The following is a 20,148-nucleotide window of genomic DNA, read 5'->3' on the forward strand; positions in this document are numbered from 1 at the left end:
GCGGCGCAGCTAGCGCATTGAATCGATGGATGCATCTACGAAGCATTTGCACATTTCCTTTATTACAAAAAACCATACTAACGGAAAATATGCAAGGATGAAGTATTACGGAGATATAAATTTTGGGTGGCACCGGGTCCCTGCAAGTAGGTATTAGGATATCATAACGCACTAAGTAAGGCGCTATAGAATAAAAATTGATACTGTTTGATTGCATATCGAATGGTTTAATACGTTTATCAATGCACATTTCATCCAATCATGCTTACTTGCATATCCGACTCAATAAATCACATCTTGAATAGGCCATTTATCGCCAGGTATTTCCTTATTAAGCTCTATGTTATAATATCGTTAGCCCCCATCATCCGGCATTTAACATAATATTAAACTCTCAGCCGCAATTCGTTGACTCCCACAGGAATTAAGACCTGCGCTGGATTTTTGCTAATTTACTTTCGCGTCGATCTTGTCTCCGTGACTACTTGGTAGGGCGACATGATAGATGGAGCCCGCGTCAAGATGCTGCAGACAATAGTACGCAAGAAGTTTTCGACTAAGACTAGCCATGAGGTTTATGAGGTAGGGAGGTGCCTATAAGCGCCCTAAGCTACCTAAGTAGGTGAAACCGCTTTTATTAGAAATGTTCTATAAGAGAGCCTTGAGCAGATGGAGCTACCGAGACAGACCGCATGTAAATGCTCATGGCGTTCAAGCGACGCACTCAAAGATTACTTATATGTACCTCAGTCTCTCAACCCTAAGCAAAGACCCCATCGACTCCCACTTGACGACTCAGCACAACCAGTCACTATGTTGAGTTCCTTTCTCTACTTAACCGCAGCGATCTTAGGGTTGGGAAGTGCTTATAACACCACTTCAGAGTGCAACTACAAATGGATAACCCACCCATTGACCACTTCGGCGCTTCCAACAGGACATTCCAGCAACGCTACAGCATCTTTGATGAGTTCTACAAGCCGGGCGGACCTATCATGTTCTTCCAGGGCGAGGAGGGTTGGCTCCTAGACTGTGCCAATATAACTGTTATGTACGAGTATGCCAGACAACTCGGAGGGCTTGCCGTTTCTCTAGAACATCGCTATTTCGGCTAAAGCCTCCCATTTGGACAGGCTTCCCACAGTCCTAGCAACATGAAGTATCTCACACTAGACAATGTCATGGCAGACGCTGTTTCATTCATTGACCATATCAAAGAAATCAACAACGGTGCTTCCAACAGCAAGGCCATAACTGCCAGTGGTTCTTACGGCGGATTACTCGCTGCGGCATTCCGCTTAAACCATCTCGATACCTTTTCGGGTCCCTCGCCGCCGCAGGAGCTGTCAAGGCGTTCTCCAACAGCAGCGATCCCGACACATACAACTGGTGGAGATGGGTTAATCAGATCTACCTCGACCGTTCTAAGGAGGCTGCAGATAAGATACAGAATGCTTTCACTGTCTTACAAAAGCGTCTTCAAACGATAGACGACGGAGGTGTAAGTCTGGAAGAGGAGCTTATTCTCTGTTCCGCACCTTCTTCAAACGACAGTGTTGGCAACTTCCTGCTCGTCTTGGATTTGACTACTGTCTTTTCGTTCGCTGCGGAAATCAATTACCCTACGGTTCAGCTGGGTAGAAATCCAGTCGCTGACCCATTGGACAAGATCATCAATATAGTTCTGACAGAGACGGATCCGGTACAGATTTTGAGCAAGACATTCTGGCTTTGGTTTGGCGCTCCAGGCCCGTCTAATGCTCTGTGCCTCAACTATACGGACCCCGGCTTCATCATGACAACCGTTCCACTTATCGAAACAGCGCCATTCAACTATATCACTTGCAATTACTTGCCTTTAGCATCATCAAATATCCCGGAAGGGACCATCTTCCCTGCTTTCCTGACAGCTTCGGACAGCCAGCCCCAGGCCTGTAAACTCAAGTACAGCCATTTGCCAATGACTCAGGAGGAGACATCCCAGCGTTATCACTTCTCCCCTGAAAGCATCAAGAACTCAACACGAATCATCTGGTCCAATGCCTAGTACGACCCGACGGCTGCTGTCAGCGTTGATTATCTTCCTATCTCAACCGACGTATGCGCGTCGAGGATGATCTTGACGAGCAACATCGCGCACTGAGAAGATTTGTTCCTGCCCAACCCAAATGACAGTGTGACTCTCACGCAGTTGCGTAATAAGAAACTGCAGATCTTCAAAGAGTGGTTACAGCATTGTTAATGGTGTTGGATACGCCGAAGTACCTACGTATCGTGGTAGACGATATAAACATTTAAACCCAGAATTTATTATATGGCACAAAAGAGTCCGCCAATCATTCTCGCAAAGCTAGTTCGAATGGTCCTATACTATGAGTAGTCGCTAGCACTTCTTGGACAGCCGGCTCCGAACCTGCCTCGCCTGCATCATCTGTTTGCCGTTGATTTCTCTTCTTCTGTCTTAGGTAGTAGACAGTGCAGAATAATGCTGCTAGACCAATTATGGTGACCGGAATTCCAATATCAACCTTCGCTCCGACGCTGAGTCCACCTGAGTCTTCTCCAGTGTTTGATTTCTTCTCATCTTCTATGGGATCGGAACTAATAGTTGAAGATGGTGGTGTAGTGGTACTCAGGGGGTTCGAAGGAGTGATGGAGTTCGTAGTGCCCGAATTATTGACAGCGTATCCATCAGTAATGTTAAAGAAAGGTGACATTGTCCAAGGACTTGAATCTGGTGGATAGTGATCTTCGACCGCTAGGAAGTAAAATATATTCGAGTTCGTCAGGTCAAAGCCGTACAGTTGGACTGCCCAATCAAACTGGGTTGCTACACTATTTGACATTTCTAAATAAAATTGAAGGTTTGGTTATGAAATACGACAACATAGGTAACAACTCTTGTTTTCTCTGACTCAACAAATACTATTAGACCATGTATACCAATATATCCGGGTACCAGTTGCCGAATAGCAATGGAGCAATTCGTGAAGGGGAACTGAAATTTGATTGTTTGGATCTCGCCAACTTCCCAAAGGGGTTGTTTCGCCGGAAGATTTGAGAATTCCCCGGAGTACGGCCCATCGCCCAACGTCCCAACCACAAATAAGGCTATCGAAATGGTAAGAATTGAATTTACCATGTTAGGGGTGAGCAATTTACTATTTGAAATATAAATGCTACAAGAGGACGATGTAGATTTAAAATCCCTGAGCGTCTTCGGTCATGTTAAAAGCGGGATCATGAAGAAATATTCCGATTAAAACGTGCCTTGTAATTGGAAAAACATGAGCTCTTAGGACTCAAATATTATTAGATAATTCTGGTTTATGTCAACTTTATGCTGTCTGATCCCGATTGCTAAATTAAATGAATGATTTTCTGTAAGCTGGGTTACGGTTAGACAAATAGTTGAAACACCCTTGTCTCTACTATAGGGGTTTAACCCCTAAACAAGGTAGTTAAACTAAATACCTATACCTTCGGGTACTACTTTCAAATCTCATTGCGTCGTCCCTCGACATGATCACAATTTACCTATGTACCATTCTTCGAAAAGTTCCCCTGGTGTTAAATGACTTGAGCGTATATATTAATTGATTCACTGTTCAAGGATTTTCCTGTCTAGTATTAGCTATCTTTGATTCATAGTAATTTTATGCGCAGCTGGTTTTATACGTATTTGACTGGATCTTCTATATTCATGATGTCGCAATTGAACTCTCTTTTTACTACCTATAATTTGTTATTTTCTATTACCAATTCTTTATGGAGGTTGCTTTCATGATGGGTGTTATATCCCATCCACACGAGTCATTGGCACATCTATCGCCGTTTCCATTGCTTCACTTATATAGGTGTGTTTCGCTCATCATTGCCTCTCTCTGGCCAACTGCACGTTCAGAAGCAGTATCAGTTATCCGTACATTAAACCGCTGAACTAATATCTTCACATAAATAGTTTTAGGGGGAGCCTCTTAGTTGGCTTTTCTTCACGTGCAGCTCGTCGTGACGGCAATTTCTTTCAGGACGCTTCGAGTAACCTGGAAATAAAATTTGTGGCTGAAGTGAACCGGAAGGATACCTAGGTACCTATACAAAATAAAGCCATTCCCAAAAACGTTCGAACACGATAGAATGAATGAGGCGCCTTCGGGCTCGTAGGGCGCGCATATGAATGCCATTCAAAAAGATGGATGTACATGTATTAATTAGGTGCCTATTTTAATAGTTCCACCATGGCTTACGGACTTACCTTCCGCTTTGATTCTTGAAAATGACTCATGTTAATTGAGAAGTTAGCATCAAGTATCAACTGATAGATTTTGTATTATTAACACGTATCCTTACACAACCTTTGCTTGGAGCTTTAATGTCAATATACGTCGATTTAACTTAATTAACTACTCAAATCCATCCCCTAAACACTAAAATCTTTCAACCTCGCCGTACGAGTATGGCTGGGATCTCCTTTGTATTGGTCATTGTGGGATGTATTTTCTGCTTGAAAACAACTCGACCTTACCCAAGGGGCGAGTAATCCATCAAAATGACTTGACAGTTACGCAGAAACGGTATTTGTAGATTCTTATTGAACCCTTCATGCTGGAGGAAAACTATGCCAACCATACGGGAGTTGTTCATCATATGCGGGAAGGCATATGTTTACTCGAAAGGTTAGCACGCAATAAGTCAAACGGGGGCACGAAAGCTTTTACGTGATGAAGGTGCCAAGGATCCCATAGATGTTTTCGACATCCTCCTTCGATCCGGCTGCGAAGGTGCCGAAGAACGGAGGTGCCACAATTGCCTCACAAACCGACCAGTTTTCTTCCCTCATCACCCCTCAGTTAACTCTCTTCGTGCTTGAAGCGATATTGGAAATCAAGAGGATGGTTCCAAAACAAGAGTTTCACTGATGTGATAAGGTGCAGTGTAGGGATCAATGCTGATGTACTAGGTACCAAAGGGTAGCACAGGTTTCGTCGATCAATGCGTACCCAGACATCGACGAAACGGAAACTTGGGGGGTTACTCATAAGTTGGTATAATGGGACGCTTAGTATATTCAGGAGGGTGTAGCTCAAGCGAAATATAGGTATTTATATATTATCCAACATGATAACGAAGTTATTGAATGTGATAGTTATTTCAATGACTTTGACAATGGAGGCCCTGTTCAAGTTTCTCGGATGTTTGTACCCACCTGCTGTTTTGAAAAGGGGCCTAGCTGGGTACGCTATGCTACAGGTAAACTCAATGTCAGCGCTTAAAACACTTCTTTTACAAAGGTACCTAAACTACCCTTTGGTTTATTATGTTACGAAACATGGAATGTCGATATGCCAAATCACCGAGAGCTGATTACGTAATTAGAAACTGATGCCCCTTTTAAGGTTCGTTCATGCTGATTGGTTGGCTCTAAACAACCATCTAATTCGCACTTATATATGGATAATCCACGGCTTCTTTGCTCGCAGAAAGATGCTGCCAGCTTCAAAAGTTGACGGTTGTCAGATAGAAGTACGTAACCGAAGGGCCATTGTTGCTCGGTGTACGTGATGTGTTACACAGGGCGTAGATAGTAAGATTCGTTGCGAGTCTAAAATGGAAGGTATGAGACTTACGATGTACAGCTCACGCCATGAAGCAGACGGAGAAAGAAAAACCAAAACTGCATTGCCAGAATTTTAGTGGTGTGTATGACGGACGGCCCCCACTGCTGTGCCTCGATACCACTTTAGCTGCAACCTCGATTCGAGACGTACGTAAGCAAAGAAATTGCTATGCCCAGTTATCCCTTGCAAGTATCACAGAGAGATGTATAATTTAATTGTCGCGTTTTGCTGCAAAATGGGCAGAGTGGGCATCTGGCTAACAGCTACCTATTGTTTCTATCTAAGGGGCTTGGGGGGCTGGCACCTCCTATACGTCTGCACATTGTTCTCTCCTAGGTAATACACTAGAATATCCTGTCGAAGAAATTAATAGGGACAGGTACTTCGAAATCATGATTAAAATTCACCCTTTATGCCGTAATCCGGAATGCTCCGTGATAGGCAAGCGGGCAATTTCGACCATCACGTTTCATTTAACGATTTCTTGGCGTTGATGTATAATAGGTCAAAATTACGACGGTTTAAGTCAACAGTTTCACGCAGCAGCCACGTGCCTTGCAGTTCGATATTCATTTTTTTGCCTTACGCCAGGATTCGCATCTATCCATAATAGTGAGCTACCTATCCGCTAAGTTTTAATGGACAACCGCTATAGCTTATGGGATGTAGCTACTAAGGGTGCTACACGGCCGGGTACGAGCATTCTTCGAGTTATACAGCCTTAGCTTATTTTAAATCTCAACAAAATATTTCTAGAAACCTGCACAGGTAGAGGTAGGTACCTAAGTAAGGTGATTGAAGACTAAGTAGATCTAAAAAGATCAGTGCAAATCATAACAGCTGATACTTTTAAGCGTTTGATAGATAGGTACTTTTCCAGACACAACTTGTCAATTATCCACTTGCGGCTCTTCAACGACCAAAATAGGTAATTATCATGTGCTTTCGGCAGGATTTTAGGCGGGTCTTCCCTGGGGGTTTCACGGCGCAGGTAGTGTTGATGGCCCCCGATTGATTCGATTTTGATGTGTCAAGTACGACGGATCACACGTCTTGGCTCACAGGGGTGACGAATCCTAATACATAAAACTCTAGAGATATTCAACGAAAATAGGACTGCTCTCTTGATTTTCTCCGTACGCCGAAAATATGTAGGTTTCTTCATCTACCTTTTCCCTAGTTGAACCCGACTTCTACATCCCTCTTCTTGCAATGGCGACGACAACGTTAGTAAACTCCTGGACTCCAACTTTGTCAGGATGTCTCAGGACCAGCGATTACTGGATTTGGGATTATGAAGTGGACATGGATCAGCGAACAGTTTTAGGAGGCCCATCGCAAATTCAGAATTGCCTTCCTTCTTCTTGGGGTGGTACTGTCACGTACTCGGGAACGGGGTGTCCTCCCGAGTATACGTCTGCCTGTCAAGGCACAGACTCGGCATCAGCGGTCACATGCTGCCCTCGGTACGCTCACAGAAAAGCCAATCCGGATTCACAAAATTAATAGAAACTTCTTTTTAGGGCATATGGATTTACATGTCAGCCCACAACAACCGGCGGACTTCATCGGGAGAGTTTTCGCTGTATGTCACAGCAAACCGGCACGGACACGATACACGTTACGCGGACAGCTTTGCAAACTAATACGATAGCCTTTGAGACTAGAGTTGAGGCTACGTCTCTCCATTTATTCGCATTAGCAATCATATACACGACACCAGTCAGTCGGTCATACTTTCCAGTCATCAGCGCAAACTAATCAGAAAGGCAGGCCTCGACAGCGACAGATGGTTCTTCGATTGCAACAGGTTCTACAACTGGGACCTCCTCAACTCCCGAGACTTCGTCTGGAAATAATTCCGCGGCCCTTAGCCCCGGTCAAGCCGCGGGTATCGGGGTCGGTGCCGGAGTAGGAGTCCTCCTTTTAGGATCTATTGTAGCATTCATTCTATGGAGACGGAGCGCGCTATTGAAACGCGCTGAGAATACGCCGAATGTGGCTCAATACACGAATTACCCCCCGCCCCCAAAGCCAAGAGAGCTACCCACAAATAGTGAGCCATCAGAACTGGACGCGTTCTCTGTTAGATGAGTACAAGCTTAGTCTTTGGTATGATTGGATATGAGAGGAAAATCTATTAATGAAGGAGACTTGATGGCGCTACCTAGGCGGGCCAATGGGAAAAAGGGGGCCACACCACAGATACCGCCACCACAAAATCTGAGATCACTCAGTAACTTATTAATATGCACAACTACAGCTTTCTGGCAAATATTGGCAAATTTGTATATAATTTAATAGTAAATAGAATTTAAAGAGCGTATATCAGTGCCATATCCATCGTAGTATGAGGTACGTTCTTGTCGTCTCTTTTTCCCATGAAATCCCTTAGTTCGTAATTCCCAATTCCTCATAATATCATACAACATGATCATATATAGAAGAATCAACCATCTAGCTGTAGTTGAGATCTATTCCGATGCCGAGTGTTTCTCCGCGACATATCCATACGGTTAAAGATATGAGAGAATTTTTAGTTGCATGTTAAACACCCACAGCCCTCGTTCTCGGAGCAAACGCCGTTACAGCACGCGTTAACATCGAATGTGCAGTCAACTAGTTAAAATGTCAGTAACTTAGGTAGTTTGTAGAGTAATACGCTAGTTAAAGAAGAGGATGGTTTAGGTTAAGTTAACTTACCACCTGTAGCCAGACATCTTGGTTCGAGAGGGAGTAACATGTCAGAACCTGCCGGTATAGCAGAAGCTACGGCGAAGAGGGTAGCGATGATGGTGAGAGAGAAGCGCATTTTGTTGGGTGATAAAGATAGTCGTCTTTGCTTTTTTTAGAAGAGGATAGTAGAGGACTTGGTCTCTTGATATAGAACAGATTGTCTTGAGGAATGGTCTATTGAAAGCTGTTGAAATCTGAGAACCACATCGTCTTAAATAATTCTGAAGACGGCCCCCCTTACTCTACTAGCAACTGTAGGTTAGCCACCGTCTCTTCGGACAACATATTTCTATCGTTGTCATTCACTGCATGGCCTCCTCTTCTATCGCGAAACTTAATCCCTCATTTGCGATAGCTCCCCCATCGGCCGTCGATCGCATCGTGTGAAGTCGGTGGTGAGGTCTTTTTTGCCGATGATTCATTCGCAATTCCCGCTCTAGCTTACCAACTACATCAAAGCCGCTTTGATAATTACTCTTTTGTTGGTGGAAACCGAATCATCTGACTGGTTCTATCACTCAGCCGGGTCGCCTTACGAAGGGAAGACCCGCATTAGACTAGCATACCAGAGCTGCAACCTTTTCCTGCAGAATAACTGTACTACCAACAGCTTACCTTTTAAAGCTCATGGTCCCCATCTCCAGTCATATTCCATTTTTCCTACAAGAGGATTACCCCCATCGCGATGATCAAAGCCCTGCCGGACTGAGCGGTATTTTCAGTGGCTTTCGTTCGCCCTAGCCTCTCAGCTGCCTATTTCCAAAGAAGATCATCTGATTTAGCAGTTATATGTAGATAAGCCTTAGGTTAGTAAATATAATATATCTCAAAGAAGATAGCGGCCCTTTAACAGCGATACTAGTGGAATTCGGATTAGCTGAAAGTACCTTTACCCCAGGCGAACCTCATATACGAACAGCTTGGCTGCCAAACTCTACCTATAGATACCCCATTAGTTAGTAACTGTAGTTCAATCACAGATGGGGCGTATTTTCACGTCCATGGCTCGATATTGTGTGCAGCTTTGAGAAAGAATCGAGGCCTGTTCTATTATACGGCATACACACGTAAAGATACAAGCTACGATGCAGAAGTTCCTCGAGCATACCTACCGGTAGGTACCTAGGTAGAACTAAAAGTAGCAATCACGGAATCAAACTCAATTCTCCGACTGAAATTCGTACTCTATTCATCGTAAAAATATTCCGAAGGAGGATCGTCTCGCATGATCTAGTGGTAGAGATATTCTAGGTAGTCATCTGGAAACGCTCCTTGCGTTAACCCTGGTATCGCCTCTTACCCATCACGTCCACGTTCCATTTGGTGGTCCGAAGTATCCGACGTCCGGCATTTGCAGCCACGGCAAGCCTTGCCCATCAGCAGTGTTTTGCCATCTAAAAGGAGCTGTCAGCATAATTCACGACTACGTAACCAACAGATTGGCGTTAGTAAGGGATGCTTACACTGTGTTTCCCCACCAGTCTGGGAACTGCACGTTCGGGCCGTATGTCACGGCGAAGAAGATAACAATACCGCTAACAGCGAGGCCCGTGTCCAGGGCGGCTGCGAGGACGTAGTTGTACTTAGTCCACCAAGCAAAGAACTTCTTGTATATGATCTTGTTGAAGACAAGATTGACGATATACCAACTGCTATAGTTAATGCCCGTGGCAGGCGGGACGTTATATGTCCCGACGAAAATCAGGGGCCAGTTGATCTTGCGGACGAATTCGCTGCCCGTCTTCTTCCAGATAAAGTACGTGATGGGTGGCAAGATCAGGCCAATCCAGAAGAAATGCAACAGACCGCTGTAGATCTTGCCAACAGAATACAGACGCGCGGGACCGACCAAGCCCCAGATGACGGAGCTACTGTAGACGGTGCGTCCCACTGGGCAAGTAAAGCCATTAGGTTGGTCCGATTCACAGATTCCGGGTATATTGCCTAACATCCACAGAGTAACTCCAACTTGTGTAAGGGCACCAAGCACCGTTGCTAAGCCTTGCGCGAAGAACAGAGTACGTGGCGGAATCTTCAAGTAGTGGCCCAGCTTCAAGTCAGCAGCAAAATACAGCCCTTGACCCACCACATCCGTCGACAGAGTCTTGAATAGGATGTTCGCAATCGGCCTTCCCTGGAACAGGTATCCGCCGATGAATTCAGACAAGACGTTAATCTGATTAGCGTCGACATTCGTCACGCCCTGGATCATTCCGCAAGGCACCATGTAAATCATTCCCATAGCGAAGGCGAGAACAATGCCGTATACTGGCAAGCCCGTGTGATAAACCTCCGTCATAGCAACGCTCATTGCGAAGACAATGACCACGATCGAAGTCCACCAATACCATGGCGCATCCTTGTAGGCTTTCATGAGGCGCGCGTGGATATCGAGCTTGAGAGTCCCACGGACGGCGTGCTTAATTTCATCATAATGGAAGAAATAGATGTGCGATAGGACGCTGGTGATAGACGCGAAAGACAAGCCGTAGACGAATGCAAAGGTCGCGGGTAAGTACGGTGGGGAGTATGCCGCATACTTTGCCTCGTCAAACAGGTTGTTGGTGATGACTTTGGTCGTGTCGTAAAGTTCTCCGAAGCGGTCATACACGTCCGCCGTGCAAAGGGGCAGATAGGAGGTGAACCACGTGTTGGTGTAGAAAATAGCAGGGGTGACGATCCAGAAGAAGACGGCAAATCCCACGAAGACATTCAAGGCCGCCCAATGGGGGCTCAGCAGCGGATTGGTATTATATACGACCATAGACCAGTCGAAAGTTAGGGGGAATAGTCCGAGGCCGGTTACCATTCCGAAGACTTGATTCACCGCTAAGTTGTTCGGCGCGAGCCAGCAGATCCAGGTGAAGTAGCTCAGGCCCGTGAAGATCAAGCCAGGAAACCAGTACCACACGAACGAGGCAAAGCCAACGACCATGAAGAACTTGATACGGGTTATCTTCCAGCCGTCAGCCACCGCATTGGCTCGCGAATGGATGGAACTCAACAACGCAACATTGCCAAGAACACCCGGCCAGATCATCGTAGCAGGCTCGACAAGCAGCTTTCGGGACAGGCCAGCAACGCCATAGCCGCACAGCTGGCAGCAAATGACTACCATGACCGAGAACCCGGTCTTCATTTCGAAGCCGTAGAACCGAGCGGCTTGAACAATGTTCGTCGCGTCGGCAGAGCCGAACCCGAAGGAGACGTTGCTCATGATAGTGACCATAGCGTGCTCCTTGATGTTGAAATGGCGATCGGGGTTAAATCGGCCGATGGGTAGTATCTTGGCGAGCGCGACTCCAAGCGGGAACGCCAACAGTTCCGCGACAAGGGACACGATGTGAACTCCCGGATAGCGCAGCGAGAAGAATTGATTGACCCCGGCACCCAAAAACACAAAAATCTGTTGTCGCACATTAGCAACGCGTCCAAAGAATTATTTTCTACTCGTCCCTCCGAAACGTACAATACCCAGAAACCAAGCTCGGAAGGTGTTTACGGGCATGGCGGGATCATCCGTCTCCGGTACAACAGCCCTGACTGCCGGGAACGGGCTCGTGTCGGCATCGTAATCGCCCTCCTCCTCGACCTGGTGAAGAATCTCACCCATATCGACCTCGAGGTCGGCCAGGTGCCCACGTTCGATCTCCACATCGTGACTTGTCGTGTATTGGTCCTTTCCGGTCTTGTGGTCAGTAGGGAGGTCATTGCTATTGTTGTCGCTAGCGCTGTTCTCAAGCGCTAGGCCATCTTTCTCGGCTGCCATGATTGGCGGTAGGACCTCTCTCGTCGAGGAGTTAAACGGGTGAGTGAACAACAATATTAACGGATGAGCAAACGATTGCGACGAGGCGACAAGCGCATTGTTATTAGGAATTGAAGTCGGCTCTATGTTGACGAATCCGGCATGGGGGAAGCCGAGGTGTTGGCCACCATGACGCGGTCGCAAGACGCTGTTATGTGGTTATCTCAAAGGTGATAAGCTTAGTCTCATTATTTATCTCATTTATCGCCGTTATGGCACTGTTTGTTAGCAGTTCTGTTATCGTCCGCCCTCTTTCCCCGAGGTCTGGGTCACCTCGCGATAGATAAGATCGACCAGACCACGGGCAATTCTGAAATAGGCAATGCTACCAGTCCAATGCTGGAGTCGGTGCTACGACGGAGCCAATCAGATATTGCGGCTTTATCTGCTTCTCCTCCTGCCCCTTTTAGCGACATCAGCTAAATCAGGACTAATCGTTTTTCAAACGTTAAGCTGAAAAAGCAGTTATCTATAGCATAATGAATAAATATTTAATTACTTCTTGAAATAGGGGGTATCCATACAGTTTATCAGGGACGTTGCCTATAAGATCAGCCATAAGGAATGGGCCAATCAACTTTTGGGGAGGTCCCTGATTAGGAAAGCTTTGTGCGACAGCTGACAGCTCTTCGTTATGCTGATTGGCTCTCATACTGTTTTTGTCAGCTATCAAATACGGTACGATCGCTCGCTTACGCCGTCGACAAGTTATATATAGCATAATTTCGCCCGACACTATCGAAATCAAGGTTTAGAGCTCTTTGCACGGCAAAATCGTTGCCACCTAATCTCCTAGGTACGCATCATAACATCAAGTGCTTCCTGCATTCCCAGATTCTTTGAAACCACAGCGTGTTAGCCTCCCATCCAGTCAGGTCAATATCGTCGTATTTGGAAAGTTCAATCACAATCTTCTATCCTGAGAAGAGGCCTACCAAGGTCTACCCCATTGCACTAAACTATATGAACATGCTCAAGGTTTGAACCGCCAAATAAAACTTTCCTTAGAGCCATTTCCTCTGCATTTCGATTATCCTCGGGATGTTGATATTCGAATATACCTACACGCGTATAACGGCCCGTACCCTCTGCGTCGGTGACGATGAGACCGGTAGGTGTATCACCTGACTCGTAAAACGGTACAAGCTCAACAAGAAACACTCGCTGTTCTCCTCTGTTGCCTCTGTCGATGGTGTACATCCCCTCTTCCGTATCCGGAACAAACACGAGCGTAGTGTAGTCGGTCTTTTCAAAAACAGTGGTGGGGTTGCTTTCGGTTGCAATCTTGTGGTTGTGTCCTTGAATTGTGCTTAGCTCTTTAGTTCTCGCGTGTATCTTGACGAACCCTCCCTTAACAGCGCTGAATGGCGCTATTTTATTCTCGAGCTCAACTCCATATTCGCATAGTCTTATATCCTCAGTTTCTTCCGCAATGTTCCAATTGCTACTAAACGGGTATCGACTGCATGTTATGATACGGCCGTTGAGTGAAGACCAACTCCACGACGGAGATCCAGTAGGAATGCGGCTTGTACTCCGCATTTGGTACACCCTCCATAAGAATTCATTTCGCCAGGAGTAATTTTCTGGATCTGATGTATCTACCATGAGCCCCGCAAGGTATACCAATTTCTGATTTCGCTCCCTCCCCATGGGAATGAGGCTCGATGCCAGAGCAGAAACTGCCGGCAGCTTATCCGTAGAAACACCCAAGTATCTTTGCGTGTAGTCATTGATGAGGTTCCTCCACACATAAGTAACCGGATAGTCCCGAAGTCCAGATATAGTATGCACATTGGCAACCCGAGATTGATATGTCGTCATGACGCGAGGCTTTAGCACCGGCTCGAAACCACCGCAGCTGGCGTTGGCAACAGTACAGGTGAAATATAGATGGTAAGAGGAGAATATTAGAATACGCCTCGATAGCAAGGCCTCTTGGAGCGTCCATCCTCGTAGTATGATAGGTTCCGGAGGTCTCCGTCCGTTGAAATAATCGAATTCAGCTAGAGCCTGGACAGATCCAAAGGTACCTATTGAGGTCTTAGCTCGTAGCTTTATCGGACCAAATTTATAATTCGCAACATCTTCGTCGCGAGATAAAATGAAGCCTTCTGAGCACCTGGATGCCGACGCGGCGCAGATCGTGACTGTGCTCTGGCCATAATAAAGCTCCATGCGGGATATTTCATGGATCTTATCCTCAACATTATCTTGGATGATACAGAGAGCATCAATCCACAGGTATTTCAACCCTATTTCGTTAGTAAGCCATGCTGCGTCACGAAGACTCTTTGGCAGCTGTGCCACTGGGATGCCATTCCCAAGATTGTCAACGGTATCACGAGTTAACTGTATGGGCTGTGGTCCTCCCCAGCAATAGGATAGGATTGCGAAACCTTCATGGGATACCGTCTCACTTTCAATAGCCGAAGGCGAGCTACGGCCAATAAGTTGAACGAAGAGCTCCGAATTCTTCGTCACTAAACGTAAGAGGCGAGAAGGAATAGAATTGGGATCGATTAATGTTGGCCCCTGACGAGCCATGATGTCACCAATCGATCGCCTACATTGTTCGTGATCATTCTGACACGACCGAATACAGCGACGAGAGAACTCTATACTAAGGGGGGAGGCAGGATCCAATTCATAAGGTCTAGTGGAGATATCGACTGTGGCGGCGTTGCCTAGAAGCGCGGTATTAGAAATTTGATATCATAGAACCATAACTTGGCGAAAGTAGCATATATATATATATACATTATCTACATTACCTTCATGTGTCCAAAGTGATAAACGCGAGTAGCCGAGCACATTATTTTTCCTTGCTCCATCATCTGCTATTTCATTCACCGTAAGAACAAGATCTGCTGGAAAGTCGGGCAAGTTCTCTTTCTCAAATCGAATCGAGAACTCTAGATTTCGATTTGTGCTTCGAAGTTCTTCCAACCGAATCTCCCTCTCCAAGCTCACGATGAAAGCATGAAAAAGATTACATCGAGCTTGGTCAGCTGCAACGACTTCCTTAACCCCACACGTGAATTGCACGGTGTCTCTGCTTAGCCCGAAGTCAAGCGTAACCTGTTGACAATATTCACAAGTATGAGGTGATTTTGATGTAAAAATCATGATGATTCGAAGTTCAAACTGGTCCAGGGTCAAGAATACGTAATGGCCTGTTTGAATTGGTAGCCTCAAAAATCGAACAGGGCCATACCACGCGCCCAGATCACGTACGTCTTATGTAGGATAAATTAACGTGATAAATGTTAGGAAAAGTTTGACGTAAACTTCAGTGGCGTTGGGAACGTCGATTCTAACAGAATGGCCGCGGCGGGGTTTGGTAAAGTTAGAACAGAAACGTTGAAATGAAGCTCTATGGTGGGCTATTAAATCGAGGCGGCCAAATAAGGCAGAAGGATGACGACCTAAAATCAGACAGCTGGCAGCCAGGTGATACCAGGTGGCTCCATCTACGCCTCATAAGTATCCTAGAAGTGAGGTTATCACGAAACGGCATTCTTCCTCAATCAAATGCCGCTGGTGGTGTTTTGCCGGCACATTTAGATGGACAAGTTCCATGCTCATACCCTGGGTACCTAGGGTAAGGTACGTGGAGTAATCTCCGGCTTGAGAAGTGTGGCTGTTGACTAGCGTAGAAGCTCAGGTAGCATGCCCGGAATCAGGTCGGGAAACATCATGAGGACTGTTCGTGACTGGTTTCTAGTTAGTAGTATTTATGAAATGAAATTTACTTTCAATTTCCCTCATCTATTTGATCCATGCTTTCCTAATTGTTTCCAAAATCCGTTGCTAAGATGCTGAGCGCGGTAGATGAAATGGCAATTTCACGCGCATTTTACTTGGATTGTTTCGGCAAAAGTCTTCCTTCTGGTCAATGCGTTAAAACATGCACCAGTGACCCGTCTTATTGCAATTATATCAAAGTGTTATGCAGAAAAGCGAAGAAGCTGCTTATAGGAATTACTTATTCATCATCTCGCACCTACCTACCTTTAAGTAGGCGATGCATGGATTGTTCAAGCGAATAGATGCTCAGGTATTCAATCGCGACCGGTTTCATATTTTTATGTTGATCATTAATTTGAGGTTCTATTATTGTAAAGTTAAAATGTAAATATGCATTGCCGAGAAGTGTCTTATACGTCATATGAGTGTAACGACTACGTCATATTCTCCTCACATATCAGCAGCTCTCACGAGTACATAATCGATACAAGTCCTTGTCTCAGTCAGTCTTTTCAACATTCAACTACCAACCTATACCTATGATGCTTTTTCTTAATCAAGCTTTGGTAGTCAACACATGAATTGAACTTGCTTATCTCCAGAGTATCGTTGACAATGGCTGAACAAGATCGCTACGGTGGTTGGTTCGGCGGGAACAAAGCCGACAAGGTACAGGAAAAGGCCCAGCAAGCTGTTCCAAAGGCCTCTGGTGCTGAACAGGACCGCTATGGTGGTTGGTTTGGAGGAGACAAGGCAGACCGGGTGAAAGGGGCAATGCCACAAAACCTACCCAAGGGCTCTGGTGCGGAACAAGACCACTATGAACGTTCCTTCGGTGGTGACAGACTACCTTCCGCCGGCCAGGCTAGCGAGAGCCTCCCTCAAGTATCGGGTGCTGAGCAGGATCGATACGGGCGCTGGTTTGGTGGAGATAAGTTCACTGACATTGAAAGACGGCTACCGAGGACATCAGGGGCTGAGCAAGATCGATATGAGCATTGGTTTGGAGGTCACAAGCTTCCCACTAGACTCGACATCGAGAAAAGGCTTCCTAAGACATCGGGAGCTGAACAAGATAGGTACGAGCGTTGGTTTGGCAGACACGATGGCCCGTCAGCTACCCAGCTGAAGGAAAGCTTGCCGACAGGTTCCGGTGCAGAGCAAGACCGTTACGGATCTCACTTTACATCCAACCGCCCAGCTAACGTCAGATTTGTTGGCACGACCTCAACGCTGGGCCTTCTCCAGCACGCAATTCTTCCGTCCTTCGGTTTCCATAGTGGCCTTAGCGTGATTGCTTACGGCGTGGGCCGGTACACTGACACAGTCGAGGCCAAAGATTGGCTATGGCCAGCCGGGCAGGTTGCCAACGCTTGGTGGAGCGCAATCGGAGCTCCTGTCGTTTACGAAGGGCTATCCTTCTCAGAGGCATGGGATGCATTGTCGTATAATCAGAAGCTTCTCCTTGTTGGAGTCAGTGCCTGGGGTATCCGCCTGTTCTATCGTATTGCATCGCGCACTCTTCGACGCGGCAAAGATGACCCACGTTACGAAACGTCTGCCAGGAAGCAGCCAGATTTCTGGAATAAGGCATTCTTCACCATGTTCCTCCCCGAGGCCCTTATTCAAACTTTGATTTCTTTACCATTCACTCTGCCGTTCCGAGCTCCAATTGCTAGCGCCCTGGCTGCCCCGTTCCCCGAAGCGACCACGATCTCTCACAGCCTTGCTATCTTCCTGTTCACAGCTGGTTACTCACTAGAAACCGTGGCCGACTCTCATTTAGAAGCCCACAACCGCACAGCCAGCGCCGAACTAAACCGTGAGGGCGTGTGGAGCATTGTTCGCCACCCCAAGTAAGTTTCATTGCCGCCTCGAAAACATTAAAGACAAAATACTGACCATTTACAGTTACCTTGGTGATGCTCTATGCCACTTATCATTCCCTCTCCTTCTCTACAGTGCTGGGCAACTCCACCCACTCACAATTGTTGGTCCCATCGCCAACTACATTTTCCTCCGTTTCATTAGTGGAGACAAGGCAAACGAAGAGAATCAAGAGAAGCGCTACTCAAAAGAAAATCCCGTGAAGTACCAAGAACTCCAGCAGTACAAGCAATCCAAGAACAGCTTTTGGCCCGGTTTGGCAGAAGTGAGCAACAAGTGGCTGTGGGCTATTGCTGCAGCTGGTGCTGGCGGTGTCGTCGTCGAACGATCACTCAATGGTCTCTTGAGATCCTAAAACTGTATTATAACTATAAAAATGACCTCCTGGTCCTATACTTGTATTTCCACCCATGTTCCATAAGAAAATTAAAAATTGCCGGCGTTTTCATCCCAAGGAAGTTCGCATGTCGTGGCTAAATTCCAATTCACGTCTGTCTGCGATGTTTGGCCTGGGCCAACGAATGATGAAAACATGGCAGGATCGATAGTAGCAGGGTCGATAGTAGCAGGATCGATAGTAGCATGTTCTATCGATGTGCTAGATAGCCCAGTTTGCTCCAGTTGTGATGATGCTGGCACCACCTGCTGGCTGGGAAGTTGGTATACCTCTGCGCCTGCTCTTTCGGAACTTGAGGATGTTTCCCCCTGGCCTGTGTCCGATTTATTGGAATAGCTCTCCGTGAAATCGTTTATGAAACGATTCAACAATCTAAATTCGATTGTCTGAAGCATCGCATCTAGGTCGCGTTCCTCCCGTGGGGTATCATAAGAGATTTCCCCATTAGCTTGCAAATGTTCTGGTATAATAGCAGGCCCCCTCTCGTGTAGAAACTCTCGAAGACTCGCCAGCGTCTCGTGGATCGGTCCTTGAACGTAGGGAGATAATGGTCGTTCTTCCACTCCTGGGAATACGATGTCCCACATACTGTACCATTGCTGTTCAACGCTGAGTTTCTTATCCACTTTGTTTGATAACTCGGAGAGCTGATCGTGAGATAAACCCTCCGGCTCTTGGAAATCTCGCGTGCTGCACCGTCGTTCTCGTATATGGGATCGCTCATCCGGCTGAGATTGAAACACTTCACCGCATGAGGGGCAGTAAAGTGGCTGGATGTGTTTTCGTCGGAGGTGTTGTTTAACGTAACTAATTTTCGTCAGTTCTTTGAGGAGACAGTCGCAATGTCGGACTCTGTCGTGTTTATAATACGGACACGCAAGAGATAATCGCGTTGCCGTATTTTGGCCTTTGTCAAGTGCCCCTTTCCCCTTGCCTGATGGGGCCCGATCCTCGTCCGGTTCACTAGATCCTTCTTCGTCTCCTGTCTTGCGTCGTTTGCTAGATTTGGAAGTATTCGGTATTCCGGTAAAGCCTACCGATGGTCTTCCACCGGCTTTGCCTCCTCCTGCGCAACTTCTCCACGCAGCAAATTCATGGAGCGCAATTCTCTCTATTTTTGGGATGGTCCGATGAAGGGGGTGCCCTTCTTGAATGAAATCATCATCACTTGAGTCCAAACTCGAGTCGAGCCCACTAGAGTAATCGGGGGCCCTATCCTTTGGCAACATTTCAAAGTTTTTCGGTGATCCGAATACTGGATGTACGAATCTTGCCATTTCTAACGAAGACAGCCCTGGTACAGGCATCGGCATAATCAATGCATGGCTATGATGATGATGATGATGATGATGATGATGATGATGATGATGATGATGATGATGATGTCGTTGCCCTACTAGATGTGGTGATTCTTGTTGTGGTGATTCCCGGAAACCCTCGCCGTCTACGCTTCGAGGACGAGGCTGCGCACCGGCAGGAGACGCATTGTCATCATCAGAGTGTGATGGTGGCTTGGGCGAAAGTGGGGGGCTGGAGGGAGGAGAAGCCATGTTTGTCGTTGAAATGTCATAAGGTAGATAGTAATTAAATACAGGTAGGTAGGTAGCTAACCCGGATGGAAACACGTTCAGTAACCACCTTTGAAGAGAAATAGTAATTTATAACCACGACAATATATCTTTTCGGGTGTTTCCAGTTCGAGGATGTCCTTTGATTTATAGTTGAATAGTGTAAGGGGAAAGTTCCTCAATGCCACCTATCCCATACAAGTAGGAGCACCATTGTGCTCTTCAATATCCACTTCACTGATGAATATGAGGGCACTATTTAGGTACCAACATCACTACCTAACAGTCGTCTGACAACAGTTAAATGGAATGATTGGGTAAGCTGCATTATGATGTAATACAACTATACCTACCTAGGTACCTACCTATCCAAAACGAGATGTT

General features: G+C 46.3%; 8 protein-coding genes across 8 annotated transcripts; 3 read left to right on the forward strand and 5 right to left on the reverse strand.

Moving 5' to 3' along the window:
• Positions 1–896: 896 nt before the first annotated feature.
• Positions 897–2,191, forward strand: F4807DRAFT_471251 (peptidase S28; the record flags this gene model as incomplete). Its single annotated transcript, XM_048002906.1, has 2 exons — positions 897–1,051; positions 1,219–2,191. 2 exons carry the CDS (start codon positions 897–899, stop codon positions 2,045–2,047), a joined length of 984 nt encoding a protein of 327 aa, XP_047849781.1. The 3' UTR covers positions 2,048–2,191.
• Positions 2,192–2,912, reverse strand: F4807DRAFT_291824 (uncharacterized protein). Its single transcript, XM_047994825.1, has one exon. It carries the CDS (start codon positions 2,844–2,846, stop codon positions 2,337–2,339), a length of 510 nt encoding a protein of 169 aa, XP_047849782.1. The 5' UTR covers positions 2,847–2,912; the 3' UTR covers positions 2,192–2,336.
• Positions 2,913–6,163: 3,251 nt separating this feature from the next.
• Positions 6,164–7,953, forward strand: F4807DRAFT_444058 (uncharacterized protein). The gene is made up of 5 exons (XM_047999609.1): positions 6,164–6,230; positions 6,288–6,392; positions 6,473–7,084; positions 7,142–7,340; positions 7,392–7,953. The coding sequence occupies exons 3-5, from the start codon at positions 6,831–6,833 to the stop codon at positions 7,710–7,712; spliced, it is 774 nt and encodes a 257-aa protein (XP_047849783.1). The 5' UTR covers positions 6,164–6,230; positions 6,288–6,392; positions 6,473–6,830; the 3' UTR covers positions 7,713–7,953.
• A 5-nt stretch (positions 7,954–7,958) lies between these two features.
• Positions 7,959–8,716, reverse strand: F4807DRAFT_291834 (uncharacterized protein). Its single transcript, XM_047994826.1, has 2 exons — positions 8,322–8,716; positions 7,959–8,237 (listed from the first exon to the last, which is right to left on the reverse strand). The coding sequence occupies exons 1-2, from the start codon at positions 8,428–8,430 to the stop codon at positions 8,155–8,157; spliced, it is 192 nt and encodes a 63-aa protein (XP_047849784.1). The 5' UTR covers positions 8,431–8,716; the 3' UTR covers positions 7,959–8,154.
• A 941-nt stretch (positions 8,717–9,657) lies between these two features.
• Positions 9,658–12,123, reverse strand: F4807DRAFT_464922 (small oligopeptide transporter; the record flags this gene model as incomplete). Its single annotated transcript, XM_048002203.1, has 3 exons — positions 9,658–9,748; positions 9,818–11,760; positions 11,824–12,123. 3 exons carry the CDS (start codon positions 12,121–12,123, stop codon positions 9,658–9,660), a joined length of 2,334 nt encoding a protein of 777 aa, XP_047849785.1.
• An 877-nt stretch (positions 12,124–13,000) lies between these two features.
• On the reverse strand, positions 13,001–15,410 carry F4807DRAFT_291901 (HET-domain-containing protein). Its single transcript, XM_047994827.1, has 2 exons — positions 14,937–15,410; positions 13,001–14,849 (listed from the first exon to the last, which is right to left on the reverse strand). The coding sequence occupies exons 1-2, from the start codon at positions 15,289–15,291 to the stop codon at positions 13,117–13,119; spliced, it is 2,088 nt and encodes a 695-aa protein (XP_047849786.1). The 5' UTR covers positions 15,292–15,410; the 3' UTR covers positions 13,001–13,116.
• Positions 15,411–16,412: 1,002 nt separating this feature from the next.
• On the forward strand, positions 16,413–18,190 carry F4807DRAFT_291922 (DUF1295-domain-containing protein). Its single transcript, XM_047994829.1, has 2 exons — positions 16,413–17,768; positions 17,824–18,190. The coding sequence occupies exons 1-2, from the start codon at positions 16,528–16,530 to the stop codon at positions 18,152–18,154; spliced, it is 1,572 nt and encodes a 523-aa protein (XP_047849787.1). The 5' UTR covers positions 16,413–16,527; the 3' UTR covers positions 18,155–18,190.
• Positions 17,999–20,134, reverse strand: F4807DRAFT_291919 (uncharacterized protein). Its single transcript, XM_047994828.1, has one exon. The coding sequence runs from the start codon at positions 19,744–19,746 to the stop codon at positions 18,226–18,228; it is 1,521 nt and encodes a 506-aa protein (XP_047849788.1). The 5' UTR covers positions 19,747–20,134; the 3' UTR covers positions 17,999–18,225.
• Positions 20,135–20,148: the final 14 nt, after the last annotated feature.

This window comes from Annulohypoxylon truncatum (genome assembly GCF_022578515.1).
Source record: "Annulohypoxylon truncatum strain CBS 140777 unplaced genomic scaffold F4807scaffold_45, whole genome shotgun sequence".
NCBI lineage: Eukaryota > Fungi > Ascomycota > Sordariomycetes > Xylariales > Hypoxylaceae > Annulohypoxylon > Annulohypoxylon truncatum.